Raw genomic sequence first — 15,835 nt, 5'->3', positions numbered from 1 at the left:
CATATGTGTCTATTTTTCTGTATCGCAACAAACTTCTGTAGGTTTAACCCTAAAATCAGCACATAAAATGTTTACAGATGTTGTCTATATGCTTATTAGAGAGAGACAGCTTTAACCCAACATATAACCATCACTAACAGTAACTTCCACACTGGACAGACACCAAAGAGATATGAATGTCTGACAGGTAAGCAGTGCAGTTGTGAAATCATGTATTGTATCTCAATGATCTGCAATTAATCGTTTAAGGTATGATGATCACTGTGGCTTGTGAGTAATTAAAGTAAATAAAGTAAAGTAAACAGCCTGTTCTGAGGAAATTAAGAGGTCATGCATCTGAACTGGGAAGGAAAGGGCTAAACTAGTTGAGAATCATAGTTCAAGGGCATGGACAGCATTTGAACACAGAAATCCTTCTGTGTCCAGCATCGCTTCAGTGGCTCCACTGGTCTCATCATTTTAACAGGATATCCTGGAATTATAATGTTTGGAACATACAGTTAGAGGACACACAACCACTATGTAAACATTACTAAGCAGGAATGCATGGGATGCACATATTTATGTATTAAATAATTAATAAAAAATTTTTTTAATTAAATCATTTTGTTTGAATTCTTTCTAAGCACAAACAATCAGCCAAAATGAAAAACTTCCTGACTCTTGTTTTCTTACATATTCAATCTTGTATATTCATTAATTAGCCTACGTTTATGTTGCTAGTTTTATAAGGATTGTAACCCACTTTAATTAAAAGCTAAAATAACCAGAAATGTTTATACAGTTGCATATAATTATAAGGAATGCAATGGGATATTTTCTCACATGCATTAACAAGTTATCAAATTATAATTTCTTACCAGAGGTAATTAAATGATAAGATCATATACTGATAGAAAACAGTTTGTTCGAGTAGACCATAAGACTTCATGAAAAGTCACCAATCCTCACTGTAAAAAAATAAATAAATAAAAAATTTTTTTTTTAAATCCTGTAAAAAAAACGGTAATTTTCTGGCAGCTGAAATGCCAGAAAACCGCCCGTTAATAAGATACAGTTTATAACTGTAATTTTACATACAATCTTGCCTTTTCTTTAGCTTTTTAATGTTTAATGAAGGATCATTTACTTATATAAAAACAATACAATTATCTATAAATAAGGTCAAACACTGCTGTATACAAATAACCAGCCTCTTAATTGCAAAAAAAAAAAAGTTTTTTTATTCAATAAAAACAGTATAAACAGAATAACAGTTTTAAAACTAGTAATGGTTTTGAACAATTGCAGCAGTATACAGTACATAATATAACAATACAAGGTACACAGCTGGTTAATAATTAAACAGTCTGCCTCCTAAACCTTACCACTGGTCGACAGATGAATTACAACTAAACTAAGCAGGAAAGAGTGAGTGTTTTCAAAGCCTGCGTGACATTGATGAAAATTCCTGTGCAAGTGAATGGAGGGAGATTAGACTCTCTTCTGAAGAATGTTCTCCATGTACTCACTATTAATAGTCTGTAATTTTGGTTCAGAGTGAAAGAACCTTTTGAACACAGGTGTCAAACTCAGGGTTGAAGCTAAACTCTGTCAGTTTACTCTGACAGTGGCCCTCAAGGAACTAATTAAACACACCCGAGCCAGCTAATCAATGTCTTGGTGTGCCTCAAGGTTCAACATTGGGTCCTTTGTCATTCAGTTGGTATTAATGACCTACCATACGTTAATTGTCAGATGTATGCTGATGAAGCAAGCTGCAGAAGAATTATCAGCTGCCATGGCCATTATCTCTAACTGGTTAATAAATTCATGTTTACACCTTAATGTTAGTAAAACTGTATGTATGTTTCCGCAAATAGAGATCCAGATCCAGTTGTTATTGTAGCAGGAAGAAGATTATCAGCAGTGCATGAGTATAAATATTTAACCATAATAATAGACTCACAACTTACATTAAAAAACAACTGTAAAAAGTTAAAAGTTATACATTAATGCCATGATCTTCTGCCTCACCAGCTGGACACAGACAGGTGGAACTACATTACAATCAATACGAAGACTCTATAACCAGGCTTTGAAAATATTTTGTAAAAAATGCCTTACATGCCTTGGTTATGGTCCCTATCCCAAGGTCCCATGTTGGGAGCTCCTTGTAGGAAGTGATTATAGATGGTCGCTCAACTCAAAGTCTGTGGAGGGGTCATCATCCCTCTTGACACATAAACTGCCTGGAGATGAAGCTGTCTTTCTTGACTCTCTTTCTTGCTCTTCCTCCCAGACCTCAGGGGCCATCATTTGCTTGTCCGGACAGACAGCACATCAGTGGTTGCCTATTTAAATCACCAGGGGGGTTTGTGCTCATGTCCACTTTGCAAACTGGCCCACCAAATCCTTCTGTGGTCTAAGCCCAGTCAACATTTGTATGTGGGGCCAAATGGGTATGAAACAAGCTGAAAAACGGGCCCCATTTTCCGCAGGTTCCATAATGACCCCATTTTAATTGCCCAGACGGATTCCAGATGGTGGGATCCAAGTGGGCAACATGCACAAGACCCATCTCGGTCCCAGCTTTAGGGAAAGCTGGTTTCACTCGGAGAAGCTTACATCCCTGGGTGCCAAAACCAGGGATCAGACATCGTGTCGAGGCCCGGGGAATGGAAGGTGGTGCAGCAGATATGGAGGGTGTTCAGTCAGGCAGAAGAGGATCTGTTTGCGTCTCGAGAGATGTCTCACTGTCCACACTGGTTCTCCATCACGCATCCAACTCCTTTGGGACTGGATGCCATGGTACAGACGTGGCCGAGGCTACGTCCGTTCGCTTTTGCTCCGATTGCTCTGCTCCCGGGAGTTCTGGAGAGTCCCTTTGAACCTATTGAGGAGGTTCCAGTCAAGTTTTTTAATCTCAAAGAGTTGTTCCTCCTAGCTACCATGTCTCTTAAAAGGAAAGGAGATTTGCAAGCTCTATCTATTGCCACTTCATGCTTGGAATTTGCATCTGGCATGGTGAAGGCATTTCTTCAACCGAGGCGGGGTTACATTCCTAAGGTCTCCACTGATGTCTCTAGATCTATTGTGCTGAAGGCCTTCTGTCCTCCTCCATGCCGGGATCCAGACCAGGAAAGAAACAATCTGCAGTTCGGCATTAGATGCTTACGTCCACAGAGCTGCAGTGGCGTAAATCAGAACAGCTGTTCAACTCATCTGTTTTGAGGTTTTACAACCAGGTGGACTTGAGCTCTTCACCTGGGGCCCGGTTGCTCTCGTCTAGTGCTTTTTTCAAACGATTCCACACTAGACAGACACTTGTCATTATGGCGGCGTGGGTATAAATGTTCCCAAAGCGTCAATCGATGCAGCACGAATTCCCTTGTAAGGGAGCGCTTCGGTTGTAATCTTGGTTCCCTGAAGAGGGAATGAGACGCTGCGTCACCCTGCCATACTTCCTGCGTGCCTGTCAGTGACTTACTTCAGCCTACTAGAAGCTAGCGTTGAACTGTTTGGGCATGCTTTATAGTTTCCTGGTCGTGACGTCACCTGCCTCTGACGTCCCGCCAGACCGTTGGACTGATTTCACATTTCATGACACAATCACGCAGAGCGTTCCCACAGCGTCACTCGACACAGCGTCTTGTTCCCTCTACAGAGAACAAAGGTTATAGTCGTAACCGAGGCATTTGTGTTAATATGCTCTGGTTATGGATATGTTTACTGGAATATGTTTTTATTTATTTATTGCCATAACCAGCAGGTTTCAAGAAATGTGCAGAATTAGTTTTAATTGATCTAAGTCGACTGCCTGAAGGTAGAGGAGGAGTTAAGAAATGTCTTGCCGGGTGTGTGTGATATCTATGAATCTTTTCTGCTGGTCTATGAAGCTGCCAAACCACACTATTACTGAGAAAGTCAGGACGCTTTCTATCACAGCTCTATAAAATCTGGACATACCAACTTTAGATACTTTTTCAGCTGTCTTAAAGGAACACGCCGACTTTTGGGGATTTTAGCTTATTCACTGAATCCCCCAGAGTTAAATAAGTCCATACATACCCTTTTCATCTCTGTGCATGCTGTAACTCTGTCTGACGCCCCCACCGCTAGCCCCTGTGGTGAGGAGCAGAGAGTTCGCTCAGAGTTGGAGTAAATCACTCCGCAGAAGTAGCAGTGCTTCACCTTCTGATAATATAGTTCCCAGTATGTATACGGTTAGAAGATGGCTGTGTCTCATGTGACCTTGTTATTTGTACACACTGTGACTATACAAATCACAACATGTAAATAGGAAAATGTTGGCGTTATTTTGTCACTTATTGGGAGCAGTATGCTAGCTAGAGCCATTTACCTCCAGTCTTTGTGCTAAGCTAGGCTAGCGGTGGGTGCGTCAGACAGAGTTACGGCACGCACGGAGATGAAAAGGGTATGTATGGACTTATCTAACTCTGGGGGATACGGGGAATAAGCTAAAGTCCCAAAAAGTTGGCGTGTTCCTTTAAAAAATACATTCTCTAATGGGATTTCTTGATAATGCCTTTTAAGCTATCATGCAACTTCAACCATGCAGAAATGATTGTTCCAAGAAACTTAAAACTATCAACATTTTCAATTACCTGATCATTAAAAGTTAATGGCCTAACAGCATCTTTTCTCCGCCGAAAATCAATCATAATTTCCTTTGTTTTTTGAACCTTCAATTTCAAATTATGGGTGTAACTCCATTCAATCAATGTTGATATCTCATTTCTGTAGTCAGATTCATTAGTGTCTGTTATCAAACCAATTATTGTAGTATCATCTGCAAACGTACAAATTTTAACTGATTCACTGTGCGAGTCACAATCATTAGTGTACATGGAATATAATACTGGTGACAATACACAGCCTTGTGGAGCTCCCACACTTATTGTTCTAGGGCTCGAAATATTGTTGTTGATTTTTACTACTTGTGACCCCCAATTGCTTTAATTTAACAAAGAGTTTAGCTGGAACAATTGTGTTAAATGCAGACGAATAGGCCACAAAAAGAGCCCTAGCATAAGAGCCAGGAGTCTCAAGGTGTTGCAAAACTGAGTGAAGACACAGAGCAACAGCATCATCAACCGACCTATTAGCCTTATAGGTGAATTGATGAGAGTCCAGACAAATGGTTGAAATTAAATTTTTGGTAAAGTACCAATCGCTCAAATATTTTCATTACAACCGAAGTTAAGGCCACTGGTCTGTAATCATCTAAGTAGCTAATTTTCGGCTTTTTTGGCACTGGAATTATAACAGCTGATTTAAAACATCTGCATACTCTTAGCGACTAGATGAATATACTGAGGCAAGGGTGTAGACACTGATATGGAGTCAAGGCCTGCTGTCTTCCTGCAATTCTGCCTCCTCAGCAGGTTCCTGACTCCATGTTCTTCTATTTTAAAAGGAGGAGTCATTGAACTGGGTCAGGAGGGCAGCATTAGCTGACTATAGAACACATTATGATCTTCGGGTAATGTAATGTCATCAGAGATAACTGTAGCTTTTACCTTATAGCACGTGATCTGCTCCAGACTTTTCCAGACACCATAAATGTCTTTGGTCTCCAACTTATTTTCCAAGTCACACTTGAATTGAACTTTTGCCTTTTTAACTGCTTTTTCAAAGTCACTTTGCTATGATTGGATAACAGTTTTGCATATTATAATGAGTTTCATGTAATGCGTGAATCGGTGGGCGGGGCTAAACAGGCAGTGTTGAAGTAGGCGTTGATCTTCTGCGGAGGCGGGGTTTGATACCCTTTGACGTCATAGATCCCCACTTTTAAAAACCTGTCGTTCGCTGTGCCTGGTGTCAATAAAAGCTTTTATTGGACTAACAAGGAAGTTTTCAGTTCTGAAACTTACAGGGTATTCTTATAGTATGATGACCAAGTCAAAAGCTCAAGAAAAATTTGATTTCTCAGTTCATCACCCCTTTAATTTCCTCCTCTGATTGACATCTTCCCTGACTGCTATCCCTCTTCTTCCCTTTCCCTTTTGTGTTTGTTCCCTGCCTCTGGATTCAGAAGTAAATGGATTATTTTTAGTGTAGTGAATGAGTCATCATACCAACAGAACTAGCTAACAAGCTTACAGTAAGTATAACACATGGTTTTAATCTTCTAGGCTGCACTTTAGTTAGGGATTGTGTTTATGGAGGGAAAATCCCCCATTAAAATGACTTAAAAAAAAAAAACAAGAAGAAAATTATTTTAGGAAAATCTTATCCACTATTTCATCCCCAACCACAAACTGCCCATCACATTTGACTGGTTAATAACCTTAACATGATTTTCTTCAGAGGACTTTGTCATTATGTTGGGTTATAAATAGTCAAATGTGGTATGACATCCCCTTGAACTGCTCTCAGTGAAGAAACCCTTTTTATCCCATACTTGTTAGGATAAACCAGGGACATCACTGGGGCCAATTTAGGAGGGCTTTAGACACCACCCCCATATATCCACCCAGCCCCCCTAAATATTTGCAATTAAAGGGTTAGTTCACCCAAAAATGAAAATTCTGTCAGTAATTACTCACCCTCATCTTCAAGTCATCTTCATTTATATAGCGCTTTTAACAACGTAGATTGTTTCAAAGCAGCTTCACAGAGATAAGCGTATAATTTAAGGTAACAGAGATTGTTTTGGCTTTATAGCAGAGTTAAGTTATTTTCCATCTAAAGTTAGTTTTGATTGATTTGCTTCCGTCGCAACGATCATTTGTTATTAAATTAGGGGCCGCTAAGACGACACCATTCCCTCTACACAGACTTTAAACGCGAACCTGTGAGAAACACTGATGGCGTTCACATGAGCATTTAGAATGGGTTCTATAGTTATGTGCGTTTGAAAATACGCAGGTTTGGAATTCCCTACAAGCCAAGCCTAAACAAAGTACTTGTCTTTCCTTATAAATTTTGATAAAGAATTTTATTTTATTTTGTTGCTTTGGGGTAGGAACGCGAAACGAATTTCCCGACAACGCCTTATCTGTAGAGTGGTAGAGGGATCCTCCATAGGGAGAGACTAGTTGGCACTTCAGCACTGCGTTGTCATCAGGTCCAGGCGAAGGTCCTTCGTCAGATCTGGATACGGCCCGGATCCGGCAGGCTGCAGGAAAACCTCGGGATAAACACAGACACTAAAATTAGCGTAGATGCCATTCTGATGAGTACATCAGGATTTATGGGAAGTGTTCCCGGTTCCGGCTGACCTAATCTATGCAGCCTAACATTAAATTATAGAAGTCTATAATGTATTATGTGAATGCTAGGTCAAAGAGATGTGTCTTTAATCTGGCTTTGAACTGACAGAGTGTGTCTGCTTCCCGGACAATGGTAGGAAGACTGTTCCAGAGTTTTGGTGCTAAATAGGAGAAGGATCTACCGCCAGCAGTCGATTTTGATATTCTAGGTATTATCAACTGGCCGGAATTTTGAGATCGCAATAGACGTGAAGGACTATAATGCGTTAAGAGCTCGCTCAAGTACTGCGGAGCTAAACCATTTAGTGCTTTGTAAGTAATCAGCAATATTTTAAAATTTATGCGATGTTTAATAGGGAGCCAATGCAGTTTTGACAGAACCGGGCTAATATGGTCATACTTCCTGGTTCTGGTAAGAACTCGAGCTGCTGCGTTTTGAACCAGCTGTAGTTTGTTTATTAAACGTGCAGGGCAACCACCCAGTAGGGCATTACAATAATCTAGCCTTGAGGTCATGAACGCATGAACTAATTTTTCCGCATTTGTCAATGAGAGCATATGGCGTAATTTAGATATATTTTTAAGATGGAAAAATGCAGTTTTACAGATACTAGACACGTGACTTTCAAATGAAAGATTGGTATCAAAGAGCACACCCAGGTTCCTAACCGACGACGAAGACTTAACAGAGCAGCCATCAAGTGTTAGACAGTATTCTAGGTTATTACGTGCAACCCTCATGTTGTTCCAACCCCGTAAGACTTTCGTTCATCTTCAGAACACAAATTAAGATATTTTGGATTAAATCCGAGAGCTGTCTCACTCCTCCATAGGCTTCTAAGTAATCGATTCTGCCAAAAGTTAGTTAAGATATTGTTTTAAATATTCCAAGTGACTACAGTGGCTCAACCTTAAAGGGATAGTTTGGCCAAAAATGATATTAAACCCATGATTTACTCACCCTCAAGCCGTTCGAGATGCATATGTCAATCATTTTTCAGACGAACACATTTTCAGTTATTTTAGAAAATGTCTTAGATCTTTCAGTGGTTATAATGTCAAGTTATGGGGTCCACCTCCTTCAAGTCCCAAAAATGTGCATGCATCCTTCACAAAAGTAATCCATCCGGCTCCAGGGGGATAAACGAAGGCCTTCTGAGTGTAATCCGTGCGGTTTTGTCGTAAAAATATACATATTTAAAACTTTATAAATGAAAATAACTGGTTTCCGGCAACGGTCGGCGCGCGTTCACGGGAGATGGAGGCCGGCGTATGACGTAGGACGTAGCGTAGGAAGCGTCATGACGTAGAGCGTAGAACTCAATATCCTCTTCTCTAATATCAAAATCCTCTGACATTTTCTTTTAAATACACGTTTTTTAAATCGCAGAAATCCTGAGTGGAGTTTTGTTTTGCTCTGCTCTCTGGCTGTCGCGTTCGATCTACGTCACGACACTTCCTGCGCAACTGTTGAATGTTGCTAATTACCTAAGGTCGAATCACAGCTATTCAGAACAAATATTAGGCATATGATAATAGGCAGGCTCCAGCGCACTATTAGAGCTCCTCTGAACCCCTCCACCTCCCCCAGCTCCACCTGCCTAGATCTGCTACAGGATTTATGTGTGTCTATTTACATATGTAGCACATCTTACAAGCTCACAGTCTGTGTATCTACTAGCAGTAACAAGTCCATACTTGCTCTGCAGCAGCAACTGCCAAACATATTTTTCATAAGCCAATAAAAGATCTATAAAGGGCTAGGTATTATATACCCATAATATATAGAAGTCTGCATAACATTATAATTTGAAGATATTTATTTATATAAGAATTGTGTACAGGACACGTTTAATCGTATATTTGCGATACCTGCAGTATGCATGCATACTATTTTAAATAAAATATAATCTTAAATTTAAAATATAATCTTGTGTGGGCAGATCAGCTGGTAGGGCAGGGGGATCATGTGGGCAGATGCACGGCACCTGCGCGCGGGAGCATCATTATCTGAAGCGTGCTCGCGGAGATCTCGGGCTGGCCTCCGCCTTCACTCTCTGCACCATCAGGACCATCAAGGACAATGAGCCCCTAGCGAGTCACCGCATCCATACGTTAATCTCGCGCTATTCCATAGACCAACTATGAATCATGTATGTGCTAGTACTGTCAAATCTGCTCGCGTGCATCCTCGCTTCTCGTCTCCAGCCGTTCGTGGCATCAGCGTCAGCCGGTACGTATTAACCTTAACCGAATCACTCTGTATTGAACTTGCACAGACCGCCAGTGCGCATCCTGATAGTTGTAATATGTTTTATAAAGGAATGCGATGTGCTTTCGGGAGTGTCCGGTTCGGGATGTTTTCAGGGAGTTCTGCTTCTGCAAGGGCATCGTGTGTGTGTGTGTGTGTGTGTGTGTGTGAATGCGGTGGACAGCAGGGAGCAAAGTGTCCTGACTGAGAGAGACAGAGACAGACATGTGCATGCTAATACAGCAGTGTGTCTCTGAGACTTGATATGGTTTGGGCTCACAGAGGAGAGGAGACTGCAGAAGTTGAAATGCACTATTTCTATTTGGATCCTCAATCTCTTTAATGCATCGACTGATCCTGCTTAGAGCTTGGAGTCATCCTGTGCATTTTATCTTGAGAAATTGACTTTAGAAATCTCACATTGAGTCTGGTTTTATTTCTCAGAGGGAATTTCATGAAAACCAGGAATGCTTGTAGAGAGGGATCCCAATAAAAAAGTCTTCAATGGTATAACTTATTCATTGGGCCTAGGGAAAAAGGCAAGGCACCCGTATCGTGTACTGCCTCTTAACAATACATTTTATCATACAATAATAATGGCATAATGTAAGAAATGATAACATGAGTAGGCCTACCAGAGCTTTATGGCATTGTTATGAATAGTCTAAATAGATCCAGTTTTTCCCGATCATCTTGTGACGCATGTATTGTAGTCTGCATATTACACTGACACCAAAGCCTTCCTGTAAATTCGTCACTGATTTCTTTGAGGTTCAGTGTCAGATTGGCCTAGTTTAAATGGTGTTAGTGTCAGGAGTGCTCATCGGACATGGAGACGGTTTCAGTCATGTGTGTGTGTGTGTGTGTGTGTGTGTGTTGTCAGTGTTGAAGGCTGAGATCCCCAGGGAGGCGGTGTCAGATGATACTGCAGCGGGACAGACGCACAATGCCAGCGTCCCGCAGGAGTCACAGCGCACACTCACATACCCCTCTCGCCTCATCTACTACCTGAACGAAGCTTCTGAGAGCACCTACCATGACCTGAACACCCGCAGTAAGATTCCTGACCCACACAGACAGGTGAGAGCAGCTTCACTGAACTCAGCATCCGGGACAGAATATGATACATCAGCTTATGTCCATAGAAATGTGCGCGGATCTAAATAAGACACTGCTGAGGCAGGATAGGGGACTTGTTGTGTTTGGTAAGGATCACACTTTTGTATTATCACATTATCTTATCTTTTTACTACTTCTCATGGACCTTCAGTCCCCAAGTAAACGAACGCATACATTCGTCATGCATAACATAATGCTTCCAGCACAATCAAACTCTATGCATCACTGAACACTAACTCATGCATTATTAAACCCCACTTGAGAGAACACAACAGGACTGTTTTAAGAAACTAACATTCCCTCTTTCATCTAGCCATGATCTCAGCTAACAGGGAATGTGCCAAATTCTCTCCAAATGTGATATTCATACACTGTGCAACAAGATGAAGCATTAGCCGCTCATTTCTTTACATTAAAACGCACTGTAGAACAAGAGCTACCATTTAGTAAGGTGGTCAGATTTTTAAAAATGAAAACACAGCATATTTAAAGTGCAGTGGTCCATATATGAATGAAATTTCCAGTGCCGTTATGAATAATAAAGTGGGGCAGTTCCATTAGACCATTTTAAATGTAGTGCTGAGAAGAACTATATCATACTCTTCATACTACTTTTATTAACTGCATTTAGTCATTGTAAATGCCATCCGTTATTCATTACATGTACATTACATTAGATTAGATCCATTACATTAGTCATTTAATAATGTCTGTACAAAAAAAAAAACAATGTGTGAGCTTTTGAAGTTGTAATGTAACTAAATAAAATATTTGCATCAACTAAATATTGCCAGGATTATATTATGTTCTGCTGTTGCTGTGTGCATATTGGCATCCGTTACTATGCGACCTTTAGCCTCACAACTTCAGAATGGTCGTGTTTACAATGGCAAGCAAGTAAACAGTAGAGGAAGATGAATGATAAGATGACTGAAAGCCGCTAAAGCGAGCGGTTCCCTCTGGTGGACAAAATAAGCAGGACCATGTAAGCCAGAGCTACTCACACAGTATTAGGTATTATACCTTTATTAGGTCCCTGTGAAAAAGATGTGCACTTAATTTTATTGAATGTACACTTACTTTAAACATTAAAAGTACATTAAAAAAACTTGTGCTTGCAAATTATATAATATTAATGAATTAAATTCCACTTATTTAAAGTAAGTGATTGTTTCACTTTCATGACTGTTTCTTAACACACTTAAGTGCACTTTGTAAAAATGTCGAATTAAAAGTTTTACTTTAAAATCCATTTTAAATCATTATGTTTTAATAATCTTCTGTTGTGCTTTAAAGAATTACACTTAATTGAATGTGTAAAGGTCACGTAAAATACTTACCAATGTGTAATTAGAAATATATTTTAATACATGACATTCGAGTTTCAATAGAAATTAGATGAAAGTATATTTTATTTAATCATAAATGCTTGTCAGTACATTCATCTGTACACTTTAACCATATTTCAAAGACAATAGAAGTAATTATGATATTACATATAAAAAAGTCCTTCTGAAGTGGCTCAAAAAGCACCCATAAAGTCATTTAATAAAAAAAATTAAGCTATAATACATTTTTATTTAATTGCAATTAACACAATTAAGTGTCCAAAAATGTTACTTTTAGTGAATTCTTTTAAAATATATTAATTCTCTAATAATTACTCTTAAAGTATTCTAAAGTGTACACACACACCCCTTATTTGATAATAATTATTTTATATAAATGAGGCTAGAAATTCATCCCAAACTGCCATATTACACAACCATTTGATAAAAGACACTGCAACATTTAATTACTTTTTCTTATTTATTAACTTACTGGAAGCAAAACAAAAGATACGTTCAAAACAACTTTACATTATAAAACATTTGATCTGAAAATAGGCAGTACTACTGACTGGCTGAGTCCCGTTTCACCAGCCCTGATGTTTGTGATTATTACTATGATAATGACATCGCTCAGACATTGCTTTAGAAATTTCTTAACAATGTTTTGATTGTACCATAGAAATGAGTGCATTTCCTATGACAGCTCGAGGGACTTGATCTGTAAGCGTTTGGTCATTCTGGCATCCAGCTGACTCTAAATCTGGACTGTTTCTGTCTTCAACAGGAGGTTCATCTCGCTCAGGCTTCATTCCAGCTTCAGGCCTTTGGATCCCAATTCATTCTGGACCTCACACTAAACAAGTGAGTAATGCTAAGTCAAATCAGTATAAGAGTAACTTGTGCAGACTCGCATCGGCCTCACACACACGTCTCTCATGACTGTTGATGTGCCAGACTATTGATGTGTTGTGTCTCTGTCAAACTAACACATGCACTTAAGGTGATGATACACAGGGCAACTTTTTGAGCAATGTTGCTGGGCAATCTTGCCGAGCGATTGTTGCTTGGGCACTTTCCCACTGAAAATGGGCAATACATTTCTATCTGGGTAATTTTGATCGGTCGTGGGCCCTGTGTCTCATCTGGTTGCCCATTGACGGCAACATTGCCCAGCAACATTGCTCAAAAAGTTGCCCTGTTTATCATCACCTTTAGGGGAATGAAGGTCCTCTCTTTTGTGTTACTGGAAGCAAAGTTTGTACGATGGGATCCATTTCCATTCAGCTTCGTGGATTTACACTGGAAATAACTCCATATCCTTTTGTCCCCTCCACATAAAGTGGTATTGAGCGCCTGAATGGTTATTGCAGGTTTTGTAACCAAAACACTACATAACTACACCCTTCTGTGATCACACAGAATCCCCACAGCCAGACATTCATCTGAAGGGAATGTGTTTGTGTGTGGTTAACACATGCACGCTCACAGACACGGCATCCCTGCTGAAAGAGAAGTGTGCACTTGTAGCACTGAATGTTGCGCTTGTGCAATTTCAAATCTTAAAAGTATATTTTTTAAAAACTACTTGCAGATAATATTACATTAATGAAATAAAAGGACACTTTAGTGTACTTAAAGGGTTAGTTCACCCAAAAATGAAAATTACTCACCCTCATGTTTTTCCAACCCCGTAAGACCTTCGTTCATCTTCAGAACACAAATTAAGATATTTTTGATGAAATCTGAGAGCTGTCTCACTCCTCCATAGGCTTCTAGGCAATTTCATTCTGCCGGCCCAGAAAAGTTAGTAAAGACATTGTTAAAATAGTCCAAGTGACTACAGTGGCTCAACCTGAAGTTTATCAAGCGACGAGAATACTTTTTGTGCTTGATGCATGTTTTAACATATGGCTAACATGTTTTAGCATGCTGTCTTTGGTTAGTTGTTAAGCTTTAATAGTGATAGAAAGCGTAAATACTCTATTAGAGTTATTGTATAAAAGTTTTGAACACGTCAATAAAAGTCTTTTGGAATTTGGGATTGTTCGAAGGTCCGGTACGGTAATTCCCAAAGTCGGATCAGTCTGAAAAGATATACTTTTCAGTGAGTTTTCAACGTGAGTCAGAACAGTCTGAAGGTCTCACCCGAGTTTGTTGTAGCTTGAAAGCTGTAGGAGTTAAGAGTCAGAAACTTTAGTCTCAGAAGAAGAAGAATTCTTTCTTTCTCAAGCCAACATAGTTACACTGTTGACCCAGTCTAATATCTAAATACACGGTACAGGTCAGATTGAGCTTGATTCCAGATGTTGTTCCAGAGAAAATAAATCTTTTCCTTTGTAATAATTCATGAAAATCTAACAATTCCTCTTGGCGGCTAAGATCACCCCTAGATAGCTGATCACTGTTTTATCTACAGTTGTAAATGATTTAGCCTTTTTAAAATCTTGCCAACAGTTAATTAACTAATTTAATGGCAGTTAATGTATAAAAGGTTATTACAATAACAGCACATAACAAGCGACTCATAAAATAAGTGTTGCCATTGGAGTACATTGAGATTGTGTTATTGTTGAGTTACTTTTATCAGTTCATGATGGATTAGTATGGAAAAAACTTGGTCATACTGGGTCAATAGCATTGTTATATCACGGCCATATTATGTACACAAATAGAGAAGGATGTAGTACAGCACTATCACAATGTTTCCTGATATTCCCTCACATATGCACGCGCACTAGACTAACCTATTCTAATATTCTGATCTGCTCCCTAGGAAACCTGACTGTGTGTTTGCGTCATTTACACAAGGTTACAGGAGAACGCCATTCTGGCAGAAAGTGGCAATTTTGGCATCTTGAAATGAGCAGTCAGCTAAGAATGAGACAGCTAGCGGTTTGTCAGCTAGAGTGTGTGTTTGTGTGTTCTGCCTCGCTGACTCAAGACCAGGCTTGTGATGATTAAAGGACGTTAAAGGTCAATCAGTGCCACTTCCTGACACACACACACATACACTAAACACTGCCTACCTTCGTTTTACACAAAAACAAACAGAGATGAAAGTGTTAGTCTCAGCCTAAAGCACCTCTTAGATTCGTCTGTTTTGACATAACACATCAGGTGACAAGGCCGACAGCTACAGTATGTGATCCTGAGTGTGGCCAAAGTCCTTTACAAGGAAACTCTATTCACTTGGCGGCCATATTTGCAACACCTCCGGGCAGCTATTTCGGCCATCCAAGACCAAGTCCTATTTACTTAAATTGGGAATTAGTAAACTTTAAAGGGATAGTTCACACAAAATGAAAATTAGCCCATGATTTACTCACCCTGAAGTCATCCTAGGAGTATATGACATTCTTCTCTCAGACGAATACAATCGGAGTTGTATTAAAACTAGTGATGCACCGTTGTGAAAATTGTGGCCGATGGCCGATACCGATATTTACCGATGTCGATATCTCTGTATAGAAAACACATTTTTAGGATAATCAAATAAAGAGCTATTTTCCAAAACACTTTTTTTTTTTTACTTTTGTAATTTATTTTCAGAAATAAGGCACCTTTACCTGTGTGCAAAATATGTCATCAGATTTTCAGAAGAAAAAATAAATATTTATATATATTTTTTTTTTATAAAGGATACATTAAGAAACATTAAGAAACATCCAGAAATTTCCCAGATATTTATAAACACCCCTCAGCAATCTCTGATATATTAAGTTAATCCCAACAAAATCCCAGTGCATAAACTTTCAATTATGTCCATTCTTCACGTCAACACACGCTGAACACTTGCTACGTGTACGTGCTACGTGTAGGCTAGAATAAAGTTGGGCTGCAGCTACAGTGTATATTTTAATTGTTAGCGTGCTTTTCATCCAGAAACGAAACTCTTCTTTCTTCCACCTCCACAT

General features: G+C 39.3%; 1 protein-coding gene across 2 annotated transcripts in view; it reads left to right on the top strand.

Moving 5' to 3' along the window:
• Window positions 1-9,191: 9,191 nt before the first annotated feature.
• Window positions 9,192-15,835, top strand: part of adam23b (ADAM metallopeptidase domain 23b) — a 42,633-nt gene continuing 35,989 nt past the window's right edge. For both annotated transcript variants that reach the window (XM_079880552.1, XM_079880553.1), the window contains exons 1-3: window positions 9,192-9,453; window positions 10,355-10,551; window positions 12,706-12,782. In XM_079880552.1, the coding sequence (XP_079736678.1) occupies window positions 9,372-9,453; window positions 10,355-10,551; window positions 12,706-12,782 (356 nt within the window). In that variant the 5' untranslated portion in view covers window positions 9,192-9,371. The remainder of the gene's footprint in view (window positions 9,454-10,354; window positions 10,552-12,705; window positions 12,783-15,835) is intronic.

This window comes from Squalius cephalus, assembly GCF_949319135.1.
Source record: "Squalius cephalus genome assembly, chromosome: 9".
In the NCBI taxonomy this organism is placed as follows: Eukaryota; Metazoa; Chordata; class Actinopteri; order Cypriniformes; family Leuciscidae; genus Squalius; species Squalius cephalus.
This window is presented reverse-complemented; position numbering and strand designations above follow the sequence as displayed.